This window comes from Triticum aestivum, chromosome 4A, assembly GCF_018294505.1.
Source record: "Triticum aestivum cultivar Chinese Spring chromosome 4A, IWGSC CS RefSeq v2.1, whole genome shotgun sequence".
Lineage (NCBI taxonomy): Eukaryota > Viridiplantae > Streptophyta > Magnoliopsida > Poales > Poaceae > Triticum > Triticum aestivum.
The window spans coordinates 725,915,208-725,930,543 of record NC_057803.1 but is presented as its reverse complement, the minus strand read 5'-3'; the positions used below and the strand labels follow the sequence as shown (position 1 = coordinate 725,930,543).

The window sequence follows — 15,336 nt, the reverse complement described above, 5'->3', positions numbered from 1 at the left end:
TCAGTTACCGGAGACTTGCCATCTGCTGAACTGGCGCTACTTGCTGCATGGTTTCTTTGGTGCCAACGGCGACAGTTGGTGAGGGGAGAATCTGTGCAAAATGCAGAGCGATCTGCCATCTTCATCAAAGTTCTGTTGACAAATTTTATGCGAGCTGCTAACTCAAAGTCTCCAAAGCGTAAACTCGATCATATTTGGAAGAAGCCATCCAAAGGATTCGTTAAAATAAATGTTGATGCTTCATTCGTCGCTGAAACATTGTCAGGAACTTCTGGCGCAGTGGCCCGAGATGAGAATGGAAACTTTATTGCGGCTGCCTCATGGCTCATGCCTCACGGTCCTAATGTAGACTAAGCGGAAATGACTGCGATCAGAAATGGATTCTATTTGGCGGCGAGCATTGGCTATAGCAAGCTGATAATTGAATCCGATAGCTCTTTTGTTGTTGATGCCATGAAAGGTGAGAACGATTATGCAGGACCTTCCGTTCTAGTGATGATGAAGAGTAAACAACTGATGAAGGAATTTGGCCAAGTTAGGATCTCGCATTGTTTTAGAGAGGCCAATGAGGTGGCGAATACTATAGCAAAATCTGCTTTTAGCTCCAGTACCTCTTGTGTTTGGGATGCTATCCCTGACTTTATTTCTTCTTCCCTTGTAAACGATCTTTCCTTTATTTGAGGAATAAAGTCTCTTGATATCAAAAAAAATAACAACACGCTACGCACACTATTTGGTAAAAAAAACAGGCCGCCCGGGAGCGAGGCGCCCAGCCGCCCGCTAGACGCATCCTTTTTTTTTTAGGGGACAGTAGTATTTTTTTTTTAGAACAAGCTGACCCATGCAAACCCAAGTCGGCCCACAACGGAAAGCCTCAACCCATTTCCCTTCCAGGCGAAGCGGCCGGGCGGTTTCTGCCTTTCTGGAAGCGATCGAGCCACAGCGCCACAACGCCGGAGATCCAAGACGCCGGCGACAGCCCATCCTGATCCGCCTCCGCCTCCGCCTCCCATCCTGATCCGCAAGGTCTGTGTTGTGCTCATTCTCTCCCGTACAAATTTGCCTTGTTTCATCTATATGGGGTCATGCATATGCCTACGAATCGTCTTGAACTCGGCTCGCGCTGGATCTGTGGGTGGGCCGAATTAGAATGGATTTTCCTCAGAAATTGGGGCTCCATGAAATGATCTTATAAACATATCATCAACTAGCCGTCTCACGGTCTAAATAATTGTCACCTGTTTTAGCCTCATGTTCTTATAAACAGAATGATGTGCTTCGTTGGAAGTGTTTACTGTTGTGAGACATTTGCTAGACAGTACAGGTCTTATTATCTGATAATGAACGGTCTGAACTTTGGAATCCACAAGAGTGTAGTCGTGTCAAATTCCTTATTTTTCTAGTGTATAACAAGTTTCTTCATGCATAGGCATATTATTTTAGGATCCTGAGGAAATATCCATTGTTCTTGTATGCTATATGTCTCTTTATTTTATCATATCCTTGAAATTGTTCATCGGTTCTGATATTAATTAGGACCTGAATTTGTTTTGTGATGCAGATAACATTCCATCATGCAGAGCCCCAGCAGACTGTCAGTTGTTTCTACTTCAGTTCGCACTGATGTGTCTGAACTACAAGGTTGGGCCGATCTTCCGGATGGCCCGCTTCACTCCATTGTTGCTCTGCTGGGATCCTCCATTGACATTCTTGCCTTTGCTGCAACCTGCCACTCATGGCGTGCAGCATTCTCTTCCTACCGATCTACATCTAACCTATGCACATTAATCCCACCTCTTCTCATCCGACCCGCTGGCCCTATCCAAGGTTCTACTCTTCCTTCCTTTTTTTCTGAAAAACATTCTTCTGTTCCTTTCAATTCTCGATACATGCTACGCATACGTAAAGTCATTGATGTAGCTAGCAACAATAGCGCCCTTCGCTGCCAGATTCCTCAAGAAACTTTTGAGAACATGCACTTTGCTGGCTCTTCACATGGCCATCTCATCTGCTGCTACCGCGGAGATTGCCTTGTTGTCGATGTGTTCACCGGGGCCGTGGTTTCACCTCCACGTCTCCCTTTCAGCGACGGCTACTATGGCGGCACTCTCACTGCTCCACTTACATATCCCAACTCACATCTGCTTGTAAGCACTCAATCCTCCCTGCTTGATTGGCCCGTTGGAAGTGATTCTTGGGAGGACCTCCAAATTCCTTATGGATGGATATATCAGATCGTGCAGTTCAACGGTCAGTTCATCGCCATGGACCACGGTATGAGGATTTACACTCTGAGGTTGGCCCCTCGGTTAGGCCTGCGGGAGATACCAACCAAGTGGTGCAGCGAGATAGAGCCAGAATCTTTTGTGCAGGCATGGCTTGTGGTCTGCGGCGATGATCTCCTCATGGTCGACCACTTTGTGCACCTGTCGTCCGCAGATCCTGTGTGCCACCGCCTCGACATGTCGACCGAGCCCGCGAAGTGGGTGAAGGTGAAGACGTTGGACAACTGGGCGATCTTTGTCGGGGGAGACGAGCGGAGCCCTCCGTTTGCTTGTGCGCGCCCGGAGCGATGGGGAGGCAGGAGCAACAACTTGTACTACGCCCATCACTCTGAGCCTTGGAGCGTGCACGAGCTGCGTGGCCATGTGGACCTTTCTCCAACTAGCCATCCCAACTTCAATTGGCATAAGAGGTTTGTGCCCACAGCCATGGCCTTGTGGGCGTACCCGAGCATGTTCTACTCCGATGGCCCGTGATTGTGATGGCAAACACCACTATATTTATTTGTCTTGCTGCTCCAGAAGTTCGTTTTCTTTTCGTAAGTGCCGATGCTAGGCAGTGGCAGCGGCAAGCTATTGGATTTATTTTGTTTATTCTTCTAGGCAGAGCATTAGGCAACCCGACCTGGACATTTTGCTTGAATCTCTTTTTCTCTCGTTGGCTTGTAATAAGAGACACGCTTGCCTTGTGAACACATTAGCTGTCTAGAAAGCAAGGTTTTTTTTTTCCTTCAGTAAGTACTTTGTGTTCTTATACTGATAGGGACAAATGCAGTGGGTGCAGAGTTCCCATGCGGAGTAGCATCATAGATTAAAATCTCCTGCTATTTGGCCCCGATCTCCCGCTAATCGCGGCTGAGAAATCCTCTCGTGAGTTGCCAGTAGTACAAATCACGGGAGATCATGCCGCTATCGCCCGGGATCGCTCCATTCCTTCATTAGCCTTCCCGGGAAAATTCTTTACCGCTAAATCGTTTTGCCCGCGATTTTAATCTATGAGTAGCATCCATCAGGGACGAAGCTTGAAAAAATGGGCACCGGTGTCAATGTTGCCCACAATAGCACCGATATTAGCAGTGCAATATGGATAACATTTCACGGCAATATAAAGAGTGAAAATATGCAATTAGCCAATGATATAAATTTTATTGTATTAAAATGATTTTCATACCCGAGTACTTGTTGGGCAAAGTCAAAAAACCACTTGTTCGCATATTCAGTATAAAATAAGAAAAAAATGTAAGTTGGGAGCATTTTATTTCTAACTTAGTGAAAACAATAAACAAAAGAAATAAATTATTTTTACAACAATGTACTGAACAAATGATACATAAAATAAATACGATTAAGCAAAAATATAAAATGATGTGAGACTCACATGTTATAACTTCCTTCTCGACCTTTAATCTTCTTTATTCAATAAATCAGTTATGGAATCATTTGTTGTGATAGTAAATATATATTTATCCACATAGCAACTCAGGGGTATCACTCATGAACTGGTCGCCCATTTTGTTATGCAAAACACTCTTGACAATATTCATTTCTGAAAAGCATCTCCTCATCGATTTTGGCAACTGTCAAAATTAGCACCATTTTTAGAAGTTGATATACCAAAGGAAAAGCAAGATGTTTCTTAGTGTCAGTTAACACTTCAGCAAGATCTGCAATGTGATCCAAATTGGCAAATCCTTGGTCTGTTTGGACATTGCCAATTTACATTTGAAGTTCATGATCAAGATCCATCAATTATGTTGAATAAAAGTCATCAGGATAAAACTCAGCTAGTTTGAATAAATACTGAAAGTTAAAAGAAACAAGAGATATTTGAAGTCTGCATTGTCTGCAAGGTCCTGTAATTGATTTTCTCGGTTTGATCTCTAATTAAATATCAGTGTCTCTTGTCCGCTTCAATAGAAAATCTATCTATAATCTTCTAGTCCTAATTGAATCAAGGAGATAAATTAAAATTTTCAATCTTAGTATGTCAGCGCCTTGGGTACCTGGGATGAACGAGGTGGAGAATCAATAATCGCAGGACTGCAGATTAGGGTGACGCGGCCGGCGGGTGGACATTGCCGAACCAAAATTAGCGTCGTACACCGTTGTGTAGTTCCCTGATAACAGCGGTAGGTGTGCAGAGGATTTGGGGATCGATATCGTTGAGGAGGAAGTGAATCGCTCGAGAGAGGCGTGCGTCCTTACCTACTGCGACCTGGTGGCCGGCTGCGTCCAGGAATTAGTAGGGTTTTTTTTTTGGCACCAGATAGATTGTGCCTTGTGGACTGTGTGCTAGGTTAGCAAACAGATCAATACTTCTTCTTGTTGTTGTAACTATCTAACTGGGCTAAGACTTTGGGCTTTTCTTCTGTGGTGGGCTAGGGTCAACCGATCTGTTTTGCTGGGGTCAAAGGCACAAATCGGTAAAGCTATTAGCCGAAGCATCGAATGGCATTGGTGCCAACTGACACCAGTGCATACACGTGAGCCCCGTCCCTGCTAGTGCACCACCTTTATGTGATCTATATGATCGACACATGTGAACTTAATTTCTAGGTTGCTATGATGGAGCGGAACTTCTGCTTCTGAACTACTCGTGAACTGCGTTTATTTTATTTGTATCATCGATGCTTCTAAACTGCCTTTATTTTATTTTTGTTTGTTTATTTATTTTCGTACATGAAGTAAAAGTGATATGCGGTGTACTATAGACAGGCCCGGCCCTGAGGGGGGGCAGGGGGGGCGGCCGCCCCGGGCCCCTAAAGTGGAGGGGCCCCCGCGAGCTCTGCATTAGGCCTCAATTAGCTGCATAAAGAAATGCTATTGGGCCTGCCCTAATTAGTTGCAACTAATAGTTGTAGCGTCTGATACATCGCCGTGACGCACACATGGATCTGCGGGATCCCGAAACTGGAGCGAGGCTCCACGCACGAAGCACGCGCTGCTTTTTCTCCTCGCGACCAGATCAAGATCATGGCAGATGAATCAGGAGATTGCTCTAGTACGATGGCTCGATCGCAACAGACACAGCTGCCCGCCAGAGTTGAGCAGCGGGTTGGTGTTGCATTTGTCTGCGAAGGTGAGTGTTGCCGGCCGATCGTTGTCTTCCGCAGTTCTTATTGTTAACCTTCTGGTTCTGTAGTTTAATGCGGAGTTGATATTCGTGTTCATGAGGTCTAGATCCCAAAGAATGTGGTTCTGGTTTCTGATCATGGCTGCTATTTTCAGACGAACTGAACAATGACGGCAAACGACGGGCTAAATAAGTCTTATTTACTCATTTGCACAATTAGGTATGATAATTGACTATGTACTTTTGCTATATTGTCGCCTTAATTTTTGATGATATGAAGGGATTTAATATTTGAACCAACGAAGGAATGTTTTTCACATCACTCACATGGATTTGCTTATCTCTCTTCATTTGTGAGATAATCATACTCGGAGTAACAACCTTACAATTAACATTAGTTAGGCCGCGCTTGGATTCGATGTAATTTAGTACGGAGGTGTATAACTTACATGTTTATTTTACTGTCCGCTAAGCAAATTCCAAACGGAAATGAAACGACGGACCGAGGCTTGTATCTTTTACTAGTGTATTTCAAAGGAAATCGGTGATCCAAACCGAGCCTTAGTGTAGAAACTAAACTATACTTTTCAACTCTGCATTTTTATGCAAATTTCTGTTCAGACTATTTATGGACATGCCTTCACCTATCTATCTAATCTTCTGACACATGAACCTATAATTTACTCCAATACTTATAGTAAAGCTTGACACTAAATACGACTTTTTGTATTTCCAAAGAAACCTTGTGATAGTGTTAAGGGCCCTGTGTTTTAGTTCCGCCCCGGGCCCCCGAACTCTCAGGACCGGCCCTGACTATAGAAAGAATCGAGGAGTCTATGATTCACGGGAGATGCGATGAGCAAGTGCACGATTACGAGAACAACTGCAATAAAGGATATAAGACTAAAAAAGAGGAGGAGAATCACGCCAACTTCGTCTACACAGGGAAAATCAACTATGAAGTATGCAGGACTGCGTTGAGAAGTGGATGAGTGAAGAATTTGATTATGTTTATACAGTTCATTCTCATTATAATGTTGTTGTTATCATGATGTTGTATATGTATGTAACATGCAACATGAGGCTACGCCTAGAAGGCTATGTGTACTAACGATGTTAGATAAGTTGTACTCTAATGCGACATCTATTTTACTATATTTGGATTATTGTTATGGTAAAATATGTCGCGGCTAATCGGAGATAGATCTATTGTGATGTGTATGATCGCATATGCTAGTTGTTGTTGCTGTTTAATGTCTGCTTTATGCTGGCGGCTGGACATGTAGTTGTGGCGAGTGCCTTTGATTGCCTGCCACAACTAACAATATATCCCAGTGGCAGGCACCAAGATACACTCGCCACTACAGAGGCTCTACCAGTGGCGGGAGCGCACCCGCCACTGATGCCATGTTAGCAGTGGTGGGAGATCAGTGGAGGGTGCCATGTGAGCCTTGCCCGCTACTTTTAGTCATTCCTGCAATTGTGGCTCCATAGAGAGTGGCGTCTTGGCAGTTAGTCCAGATGAGAGGGAACGGTATTGAATGGATTTGTATATATCTACTGACAGACTTTCCTGAGTTTTATCGTTGTTGCACAATATTAGGTTTAAAAATAATACGCTTAAGGGTTCCACCCCCTAAACAGCCATCGCCACATTGGTTACTCCCATGTCGCATCACCGTCGGCCATCGTAGCAACATCATCTCTCACCATTGTGGTCCCCACCATCGCAACAGCGTCATCGCTGCAGTGCCATCTTCGCCCCACACAGTGTCTTCGTCGTTTTAGTTGTCTCCAAACCACTGAAGCCATCATAACTTCCGTAACGTTAAGTTCATTTGCTACACAACATCATACACATTGCAGTCATGGACACGCCAACATAGCCCTGCTGAAAAAACAAAAGCCGTTATTGCGAAAAAGCATGCCATCACCATGCAGCATTGCCGCCTGCCACACTGGCTCACAACTTGCTCTCGCGTGTGTTTACATCGCCACAGAATGGGGGCATGTAGGAGCCTTAGAGTCCTTGTGGTCGATGTCGCCCCTCCCTCGGCTTGCAGCAAATGGCGTTGTTACGTTGGTCGGCGACGTCTCCTGCCGTTTGCAAATGGGGAGGATGCAACAATGGTGAGGCCATGTCGCCGTGTGTTTTGTACCATCAGATCTATTGTGATAGGGACGCAACTGTCCATGGTCGGTGTCGACCCCTCTTGTTTTGCAACAGTAAGTCGGTGATAATGGCCCCGATGTAAATATGGGAACACAGAAGAGAGAGAAAGTGTGTGGAAGAGAGGGCATGTGGCCGACACGGGAGCTATGACCTGTCGACGAGTTTAAGCCTTTTTCTTACTGTAATTGATGAACCCTATTCATATTTGTTTTAAAAATAGTGATGCTTTTTTTGTGGTTGCCTACCACGTTTGTCTTGTTTTTTTAGTAGTTTAGATTGCTTACCACATAGTATGTCGCATGGTACCAAGTTTGTCATGTTGTGGTAAACAAAATTAGTTGATTCAATCATTAATACACCCAATAACGTGGACATGCCAACTTTCAGGAGGCAACTTTGAGTTAGTTTCGGTTTAAAATAAAAGTTTGAGTTAGTTTCCAGATTGCAGTTCTGAGTTGGTTCACGTGTGCGACTCGGTTTAGACACGGTTGAGTCTCTGCTCGTATACTTGCGTTTATAGCGCTCATAATGTAGCACTTGGCAGAGGTACGACGGCCCCATCGCTGTTTCAGTTAGCAAAAGACAAGTAATCACCGAGGCTTGTCAACCAGCTGCAGCCAAGATGACGTGCCTGCCTCACGACCTGATAGTGTCGGACATCCTGGTCCGGCTACCCGTAAAGTCCCTGTTGCATCTAAGCTGCGTCTGCAAGGCCTGGCGTACAACGATCTCCGACGACCCATCCTTCTCTCAGGCGCACCTCCGCCGGCTCCACCAACAAAACAAGAAGCCGTGCAGCCTACTCATTGCACCACGTATCACCGTCGAAGCCGCGGAACCTTGGATGATCAGCCACGAGATCTCCGCCCCGGGATTGTACCTGTGGGAGGAGAGCAAACCGGATGTCGCGACCCTCTTGCACGGCACCTCATCTTTCCCCACGGAGGACGAGTGGGCAAGGCACCGGTTCGCGCACTGCGACGGGCTTGTGATGCTGCCCACAGAGGATACCGTACGCGTGCTTAACCCGGTCACGCGCCAGGTCGTCGTGCTGCCGTGGAGCCCCAACATCGTCACATCGGGTCGGCGCCGGGGAACCGAAGGCCAGCAGGCGTTTGGCTTCGGACCAGATCATCGCACCAACGCCTAGAAGGTCGCTTCTTCTACCGCGAGTGTCTCGGCGAGGATGCTCTTGGGATGGAGGTGTTCACCATTGGAAAGGACCACTGTTGGCGTGAGACGGTCCCACGGCCGCCGTCCTGTTTCGTAGCAACGCAGACGGCAATCTTCTTCAAGCGCTCCTTGATCTGGACAGTCGACCATGAGTCGCTCATGTATGAAGACCTGTGTCCAGATGAGATTGCTGACGTGCCATGCTTTGTCCGCTTTAGCCTCGAAAACGAGTCATTCAACATTATGACTGGGCCTCCATGGTACCGAGGGCCCAATAAATTTAAGCCCGGCTTAGCCGAGCTAAGCGGGGAGCTAGCCATGCCGCGTCCAGGATATGAATCAGTCGAGGTATGGATGTGTGATGATGTGGAAAGCATTAACCCACCACGATGGGAACGGCGTCATGTACTACCTCGGTCCGGGTTTACTGGTCCCCATTGTATTTCATGTCAAAATTTGATCATAGATTAAACTAACAAAATGTTTACTTATGTCACCAAACATTATATTTCTGAAAACTATATTCAAATATGAATCCAATGAGATAATTTTTCTTGACGTGCATTAACATTTTATTAGTTAAATTTTTAGTCAAAATTTGGCACAAACTTCAAAGGAGACCTATAAACCAGGACGGAGGTAGTACTCAACTTTCCATTTTCTTATGACCAGCTGATAGGCGTGTCTAATGATGAGATAGTGTTTCGAGACATGTCGGACTGTCTATGGCGGCAAACTCATCAACGAGTTGAGATTATGTTTCACATGGAAGCCTTGAGGTATTACAACCATGACACGGGCACGCTTGTTGAATACTCAGGGGAGACCGTCCAAGACTTTGATGCAATCTTTTACATTCCCACCCTAGTTCCAATCTAGCTATTACAATCTTTTACAAGTACAATTGTGTGAATCATGTCCCCAAAGCTGTGAACATTGAAATACGATCAGTATATATCAGCATTGAAGCCTCCGTTACGAACCATATATCCAATTGGATCACTAATTGAAGACCACATAGGAATAGCAGTTTCCAAAGCTACGGCAATGAGATCGATCGCTTTTCTGAAAAGAGAAAATGAGATCGGTTGCCGCATTACCCTAGGCACCGGAGGAACTTGAACGCGTCTGACGAGGTACATCTCGGCGGCGCCATGGCTGACGTTCACAGGAACAGGAGACTCCCTCGTCTCCTCGTACAGGAAGGCGACCCTAAGACTGGAGGTCATCTCATCGCCAGGGATAACAATGTCAGGACCAGGTGTCGGGGCGCCTGCATGTACGCGATCCACTAGTAGAAAAGGGGGCAAAGGTCCAGGCCGGGTCAGCCCATTAGTCCCGGTTCAGTCCAGAACCGGGACCCATGGTGGCATTGGACCCGGTTCGTGAACCCCGGGGGCCAGCCGGGCCACGTGGGCCATTGGTCCCGGTTTGTCTGGACCTTTTGGTCCCGGTTTGTCTGGACCTTTTGGTCCCGGTTGCTGGGACGAACCGGGACCAATGGGCCTCGCTCTTGGCCCACCATCATTGGTCCAGGTTGGTGGCTTGAACCGGGACCAAAGGCTGCCCTTTAGTCCAGGTTCATGCCACCAACCGGGACCAATGAGGTGCCTATATATACCCCTTCGCGTAAGAGCAGAGCACACTGCTCTGTTTTTTCTGGCCGCCGAGGGGGAGAGGGCTTGGTGGTGCTCTAGCTCACCTCTTATGCACACAAGGTGTTCGATGGAATGCCCGAGCCACACTACTTAAGCTTTCTCCTCTCCAAGCTCGACCCCCAAGCTCCATTTTCCTCAATATTTGTCTAGGTTTAGCGGTCCATCACGCCCCGTACCCGTCTTCACCGCCGTCGACCACCCGCGCCGATCTCATCGCCGGCATCACCGTGGTGAGCCTCTTGTCCTTATCTTCTTTCTGAAAGGAAAAATATTATTACTTGTATGTTTAGATAGATACTTGTATTATTTTCTTACTTTTATTATTGCATCTTATATAGTGCGATGGTTTTGGTATCCGCCCCCGTCGGCCCTCGTCCTGTCTATGATTCGGATGTGGTATATATTATCTTTTCATAACTATTGGTTCATTTATTTTTATGAGAATTATGCCGAACAACGTGACGTAGATTTTATTTATCTAGGAGGTTGTTGAACCGGAAATTCCAACTGACCCTATTGCCGAGAGGTTAAATTTAGTTGAAGAAGAAAACAATTTCTTGAAGGAAAAAATAAGAAAAATTGAGGAGGAGAAGATGATATTGGAGTTGCATGTTGCGGATGTCATCGATGATCACAAGATCAAGATGGATGCAATGCGCTTGAAGATTAGAAAGATTAGAAAATATGTCATTCATACCGAGGCTTGGTATCATTATGCCGTTGGATCAGTTTTTACCTTGGTTGCGATTATGATCGCATTTGTTTTCGCATTGAAATATTTTACATAGTTTCAATGTATGGTTTAATTAGTTTAGATGCTCTGCAGAGCTTTATGTTGTTCTGTAATGATTTTCATTTGAAGATGAGAACTATGTATATACTTTGGTTTTAATGTGATGATGAACTTCTATTAATTTGGTCACTTAGTTATCTATTCATAATGTTCTGTAATGATTTTTGACACACTTAATTATATATAATGCACGCAGATGAACCGGCAATGGATGTACGGTAACAGACACACCTCCGAGTACATTAAGGGCGTGCATGATTTTCTCGATGTGGCTGAGGCAAACAAGCAGAATGGTTTTATGTGTTGTCCATGCCCTATATGTGGGAATACGAAGTCTTACTCTGACCGGAAAATCCTTCACACCCACCTGCTTTACAAGGGTTTCATGCCACACTATAATGTTTGGACGAGGCACGGAGAAAAAGGGGTTATGATGGAAGACGGCGAAGAAGAAGAGTACGATGACAACTATGTGCCCCCTGAATACGGTGATGCTACTGAACATCAAGAGGAACCAGACGATGTGCACGATGATGCTGCAACGGGCGAAGCTGCTGAAGATCAAGAGGAACCAGACGATGTGCCCGATGATGAAGATCTCCGCCGGGTCATTGTCGATGCAAGGACGCAATGCGAAAGTCAAAAGGAGAAGCTGAAGTTCGATTGCATGTTAGAGGATCACAAAAAAGGGGTTGTACCCCAATTGCGAAGATGGCAACACAAAGCTCGATACCGTACTGGAATTGCTGCAGTGGAAGGCAGAGAATGCTATGCCTAACAAAGGATTTTAGAAGCTGCTGAAAATATTGAAGAAGAAGCTTCCAAAGGATAACGAATTGCCCAACAGTACATACGCAGCAAAGAAGGTCGTATGCCCTCTAGGATTGGAGGTGCAGAAGATACATGCATGCCCTAATGACTGCATCCTCTACCGCAGTGCGTACAAGGATCTGAACGCATGCCCGGTATGCGGTGCATTACGGTATAAGATCAGACGAGATGACCCTGGTGATGTTGACGGCGACCCCCCCAGGAAGAGGGTTCCTGCGAAGGTGACGATCAGTGATTGGCCCGCTCTCAGTAACCTTTCAGGATAGACAAACAAGGGATACCACGCATGCACGCACTGTTTACTTGACACCGAAAGTATATACCTGGGAAGCTGCAGGAAGAATGTGTACCTGGGCCATCGTCGATTTCTTCCGACCAACCATCAATGTCGAAAGAAAGGCAAGCATTTCAAAGGCGAGGCAGATCACCGGAAGAAGCCCGCCATGCGTACCGGTGATCACGTACTTGCTATGGTCAATGATTTACACGTAATCTTTCGAAAGGGTCCCGGCGGACTAGCTGTTCCGAGTGACGCTGGCGGACACACACCCATGTGGAAGAAGAAATCTATATTTTGGGACCTACCCTACTGGAAAGACCTAGAGGTCCGCTCTTCGATCGACGTGATGCACGTGACGAAGAACCTTTGCGTGAACCTGCTAGGCTTATTGGACGTGTATGGGAAGACAAAAGATACACCTAAGGCATGAGAGGACCTGCAAATTTTGCACGAAAAAGACGGCATGCCTCCGAAGCAGTATGAAGGTCCTGCCAGCTACGCTCTTACCAAAGAAGAGAAGGAAATATTCTTTGAATGCCTGTTTAGTATGAAGGTCCCGACTGGCTTCTCGTCGAATATAAAGGGAATAATAAATATGGCAGAGAAAAAGTTTCAGAACCTAAAATCTCATGACTGCCACGTGATTATGACGCAACTGCTTCCGGTTGCATTGAGGGGGCTTCTACCGGAAAACGTCCGATTAGCCATTGTGAAGCTATGTGCATTCCTCAATGCAATCTCTTAAAAGGTGATCGATCCAGAAATCGTACCAAGGCTAAGGAGTGATGTGGCGCAATGTCTTGTCAGTTTCGAGCTGGTGTTCCCACCATCCTTCTTCAATATCATGACGCACGTCCTAGTTCATCTAGTCGACAAGATTGTCATTCTGGGGCCCGTATTTCTACACAATATGTTCCCCTTTGAGAGGTTCATGGGAGTCCTAAAAAATATGTCCGTAACCGCGCTAGGCCAGAAGGAAGCATCTCCATGGGCCATCAAACATAGGATGTCATCGGGTTTTGTGTTGAATTCATTCCTGGCCTTAAGAAGATAGGTCTCCCTAAATCGCGGTATGAGGGGAGACTGACTGGAAAAGGCACGCTTGGAAGGGACTCAATAATATGCAGGGACGGATATTCTTGGTCTCAAGCACACTGCACAGTTCTACAGAACTCTACCTTGGTGACCCCTTATGTCGATGAACACAAGAACAGTCTGCGCTCCAATCACCCAGAGCAGTGCGACGACTGGATTACATGTGAACACATCAGGACTTTCAGCAGTTGGTTGGAAACACGTCTCAGAGGTGACAACACTATTTGTGATGAGCTGTACTTGTTATCCAGGGGACCATCTTCGACTGTTACGATTTGGAAAGGATACGAGATAAATGGGAATCCATTTTACACGATTGACCAAGATCAAAAGAGCAGCAACCAAAACAGCTGTGTCCGCTTTGATGCAGCCACCGAGAGAGGAAAGGACACATATTATGGTTACATAGTGGACATATGGGAACTTGACTACGGACATGATTTTAATGTCCCTTTGTTTAAGTGCAAATGGGTCAAACTGTCAGGAGGCGGGGTACAGGTAGACCCACAGTACGGAATGACAGCAGCGGATCTGAAAAATCTTTGGTACACTGATGAACCGTTCGTCCTAGCCAATGATGTGGCACAGGTTATCTATGTGAAGGACATGTGAGGGAGTCCTGGATTAGGGGGTGTACGGATAGCCGAACTATCACCATTGGCCGGACTCCTGGACTATGAAGATACAAGATTGAAGACTTTGTCCCATGTCCGGATGGGACTTTCCTTGGCGTGGAAGGCAAGCTTGGCGATACGGATATGTAGATCTCCTACCATTGTAACCGACTCTGTGTAACCCTAACCCTCTCCGGTGTCTATATAAACCGGAGGGTTTTAGTCCGTAGGACGAACAACAATCATACCATAGGCTAGCTTCTAGGGTTTAGCCTCTTTGATCTCGTGGTAGATCTACTCTTGTACTACCCGTATCATCAATATTAATCAAGCAGGAGTAGGGTTTTACCTCCATCAAGAGGGCCCGAACCTGGGTAAAAACATCGTGTCCCTTGTCTCCTTTTACCATCCGCCTAGACGCACAGTTCGGGACCCCCTACCCGAGATCCGCCGGTTTTGACACCGACAACATGTCTACCAGACCGACAAAAAGAAAAGATAAGGATGCGAATACATCATACGATGAGCCAAAGCGCCACATAGTTCTTTCAGGAAAAAGGAACATCGTGGGAGTGGAGGGCAAGACAGACATGTCTGAAGATTATGAAAAGTTTCATGAAATTCCTCCCTTCAAAGTCAAGGCTGACCCTAGTATCCTGATAAACGATGAAGATTATCCATGGTTACGGTGCAATAAGAAAATAACACAAGCGAAGAAAAAGTGAAGACTTTCTCCGGCAACTATTATGATGATACCATGCCAACTTTGTAACACACGAGTATGATACCATTGTCCGTTTTGTACATGCACATGCTATGTGGGTGAAATTATAATACCATGCCAACTTCAAACTTTTTCAGAGTTCATTTGAAATGCTTTAATATCTTTTGGTTCGGCCCTCGTAATACCATTAATCCCGGTTCGCTCCTTGTCAACTATGTTCTCACCAATAACACTCTCAAGAGGGCAGCCACGTGGGCCATTGGTCCCGGTTCGTCTGGACCTTTTGGTCCCGGATCCACACACGAACCGGGCCCAATGCGCCTCGCCCCTGGCCCATGACCATTAGTCCCGGTTTGTGCCACAAACCGGCACTAAAGGGTTGGTTCTCGTTGCGCTCAGAGTTTAGTCCCACCTCGCCAACCGAAGGGCGCTCACACCGGTTTATAAGCATGTCCCTCTCCGCCTTGTTGAGCTCCTCTCAAAGTGAAAATAGATGCCCCTATACAGGGAATTTGACCTAAATTCATAGTGAATTTCTCTGAAATTCATAGAAATTTATTATGAATTTAGGTTGAATTTTCTCTATACGCGCATCTATGTTCATTTTTTTAGTAAAGTTAATCACAAACTTGTGATTCAC

At 45.9% G+C, this 15,336-nt stretch overlaps 1 protein-coding gene and 1 pseudogene across 1 annotated transcript; both read left to right on the top strand.

Moving 5' to 3' along the window:
• The first annotated feature begins 1,544 nt into the window (after positions 1-1,544).
• On the top strand, positions 1,545-2,792 carry LOC123083426 (uncharacterized). Its single transcript, XM_044505475.1, has one exon. The coding sequence runs from the start codon at positions 1,575-1,577 to the stop codon at positions 2,757-2,759; it is 1,185 nt and encodes a 394-aa protein (XP_044361410.1). The 5' UTR covers positions 1,545-1,574; the 3' UTR covers positions 2,760-2,792.
• A 5,358-nt stretch (positions 2,793-8,150) lies between these two features.
• Positions 8,151-9,580, top strand: LOC123084424 (F-box protein At1g52495-like; annotated as a pseudogene).
• The last annotated feature ends 5,756 nt before the right edge of the window (positions 9,581-15,336 follow it).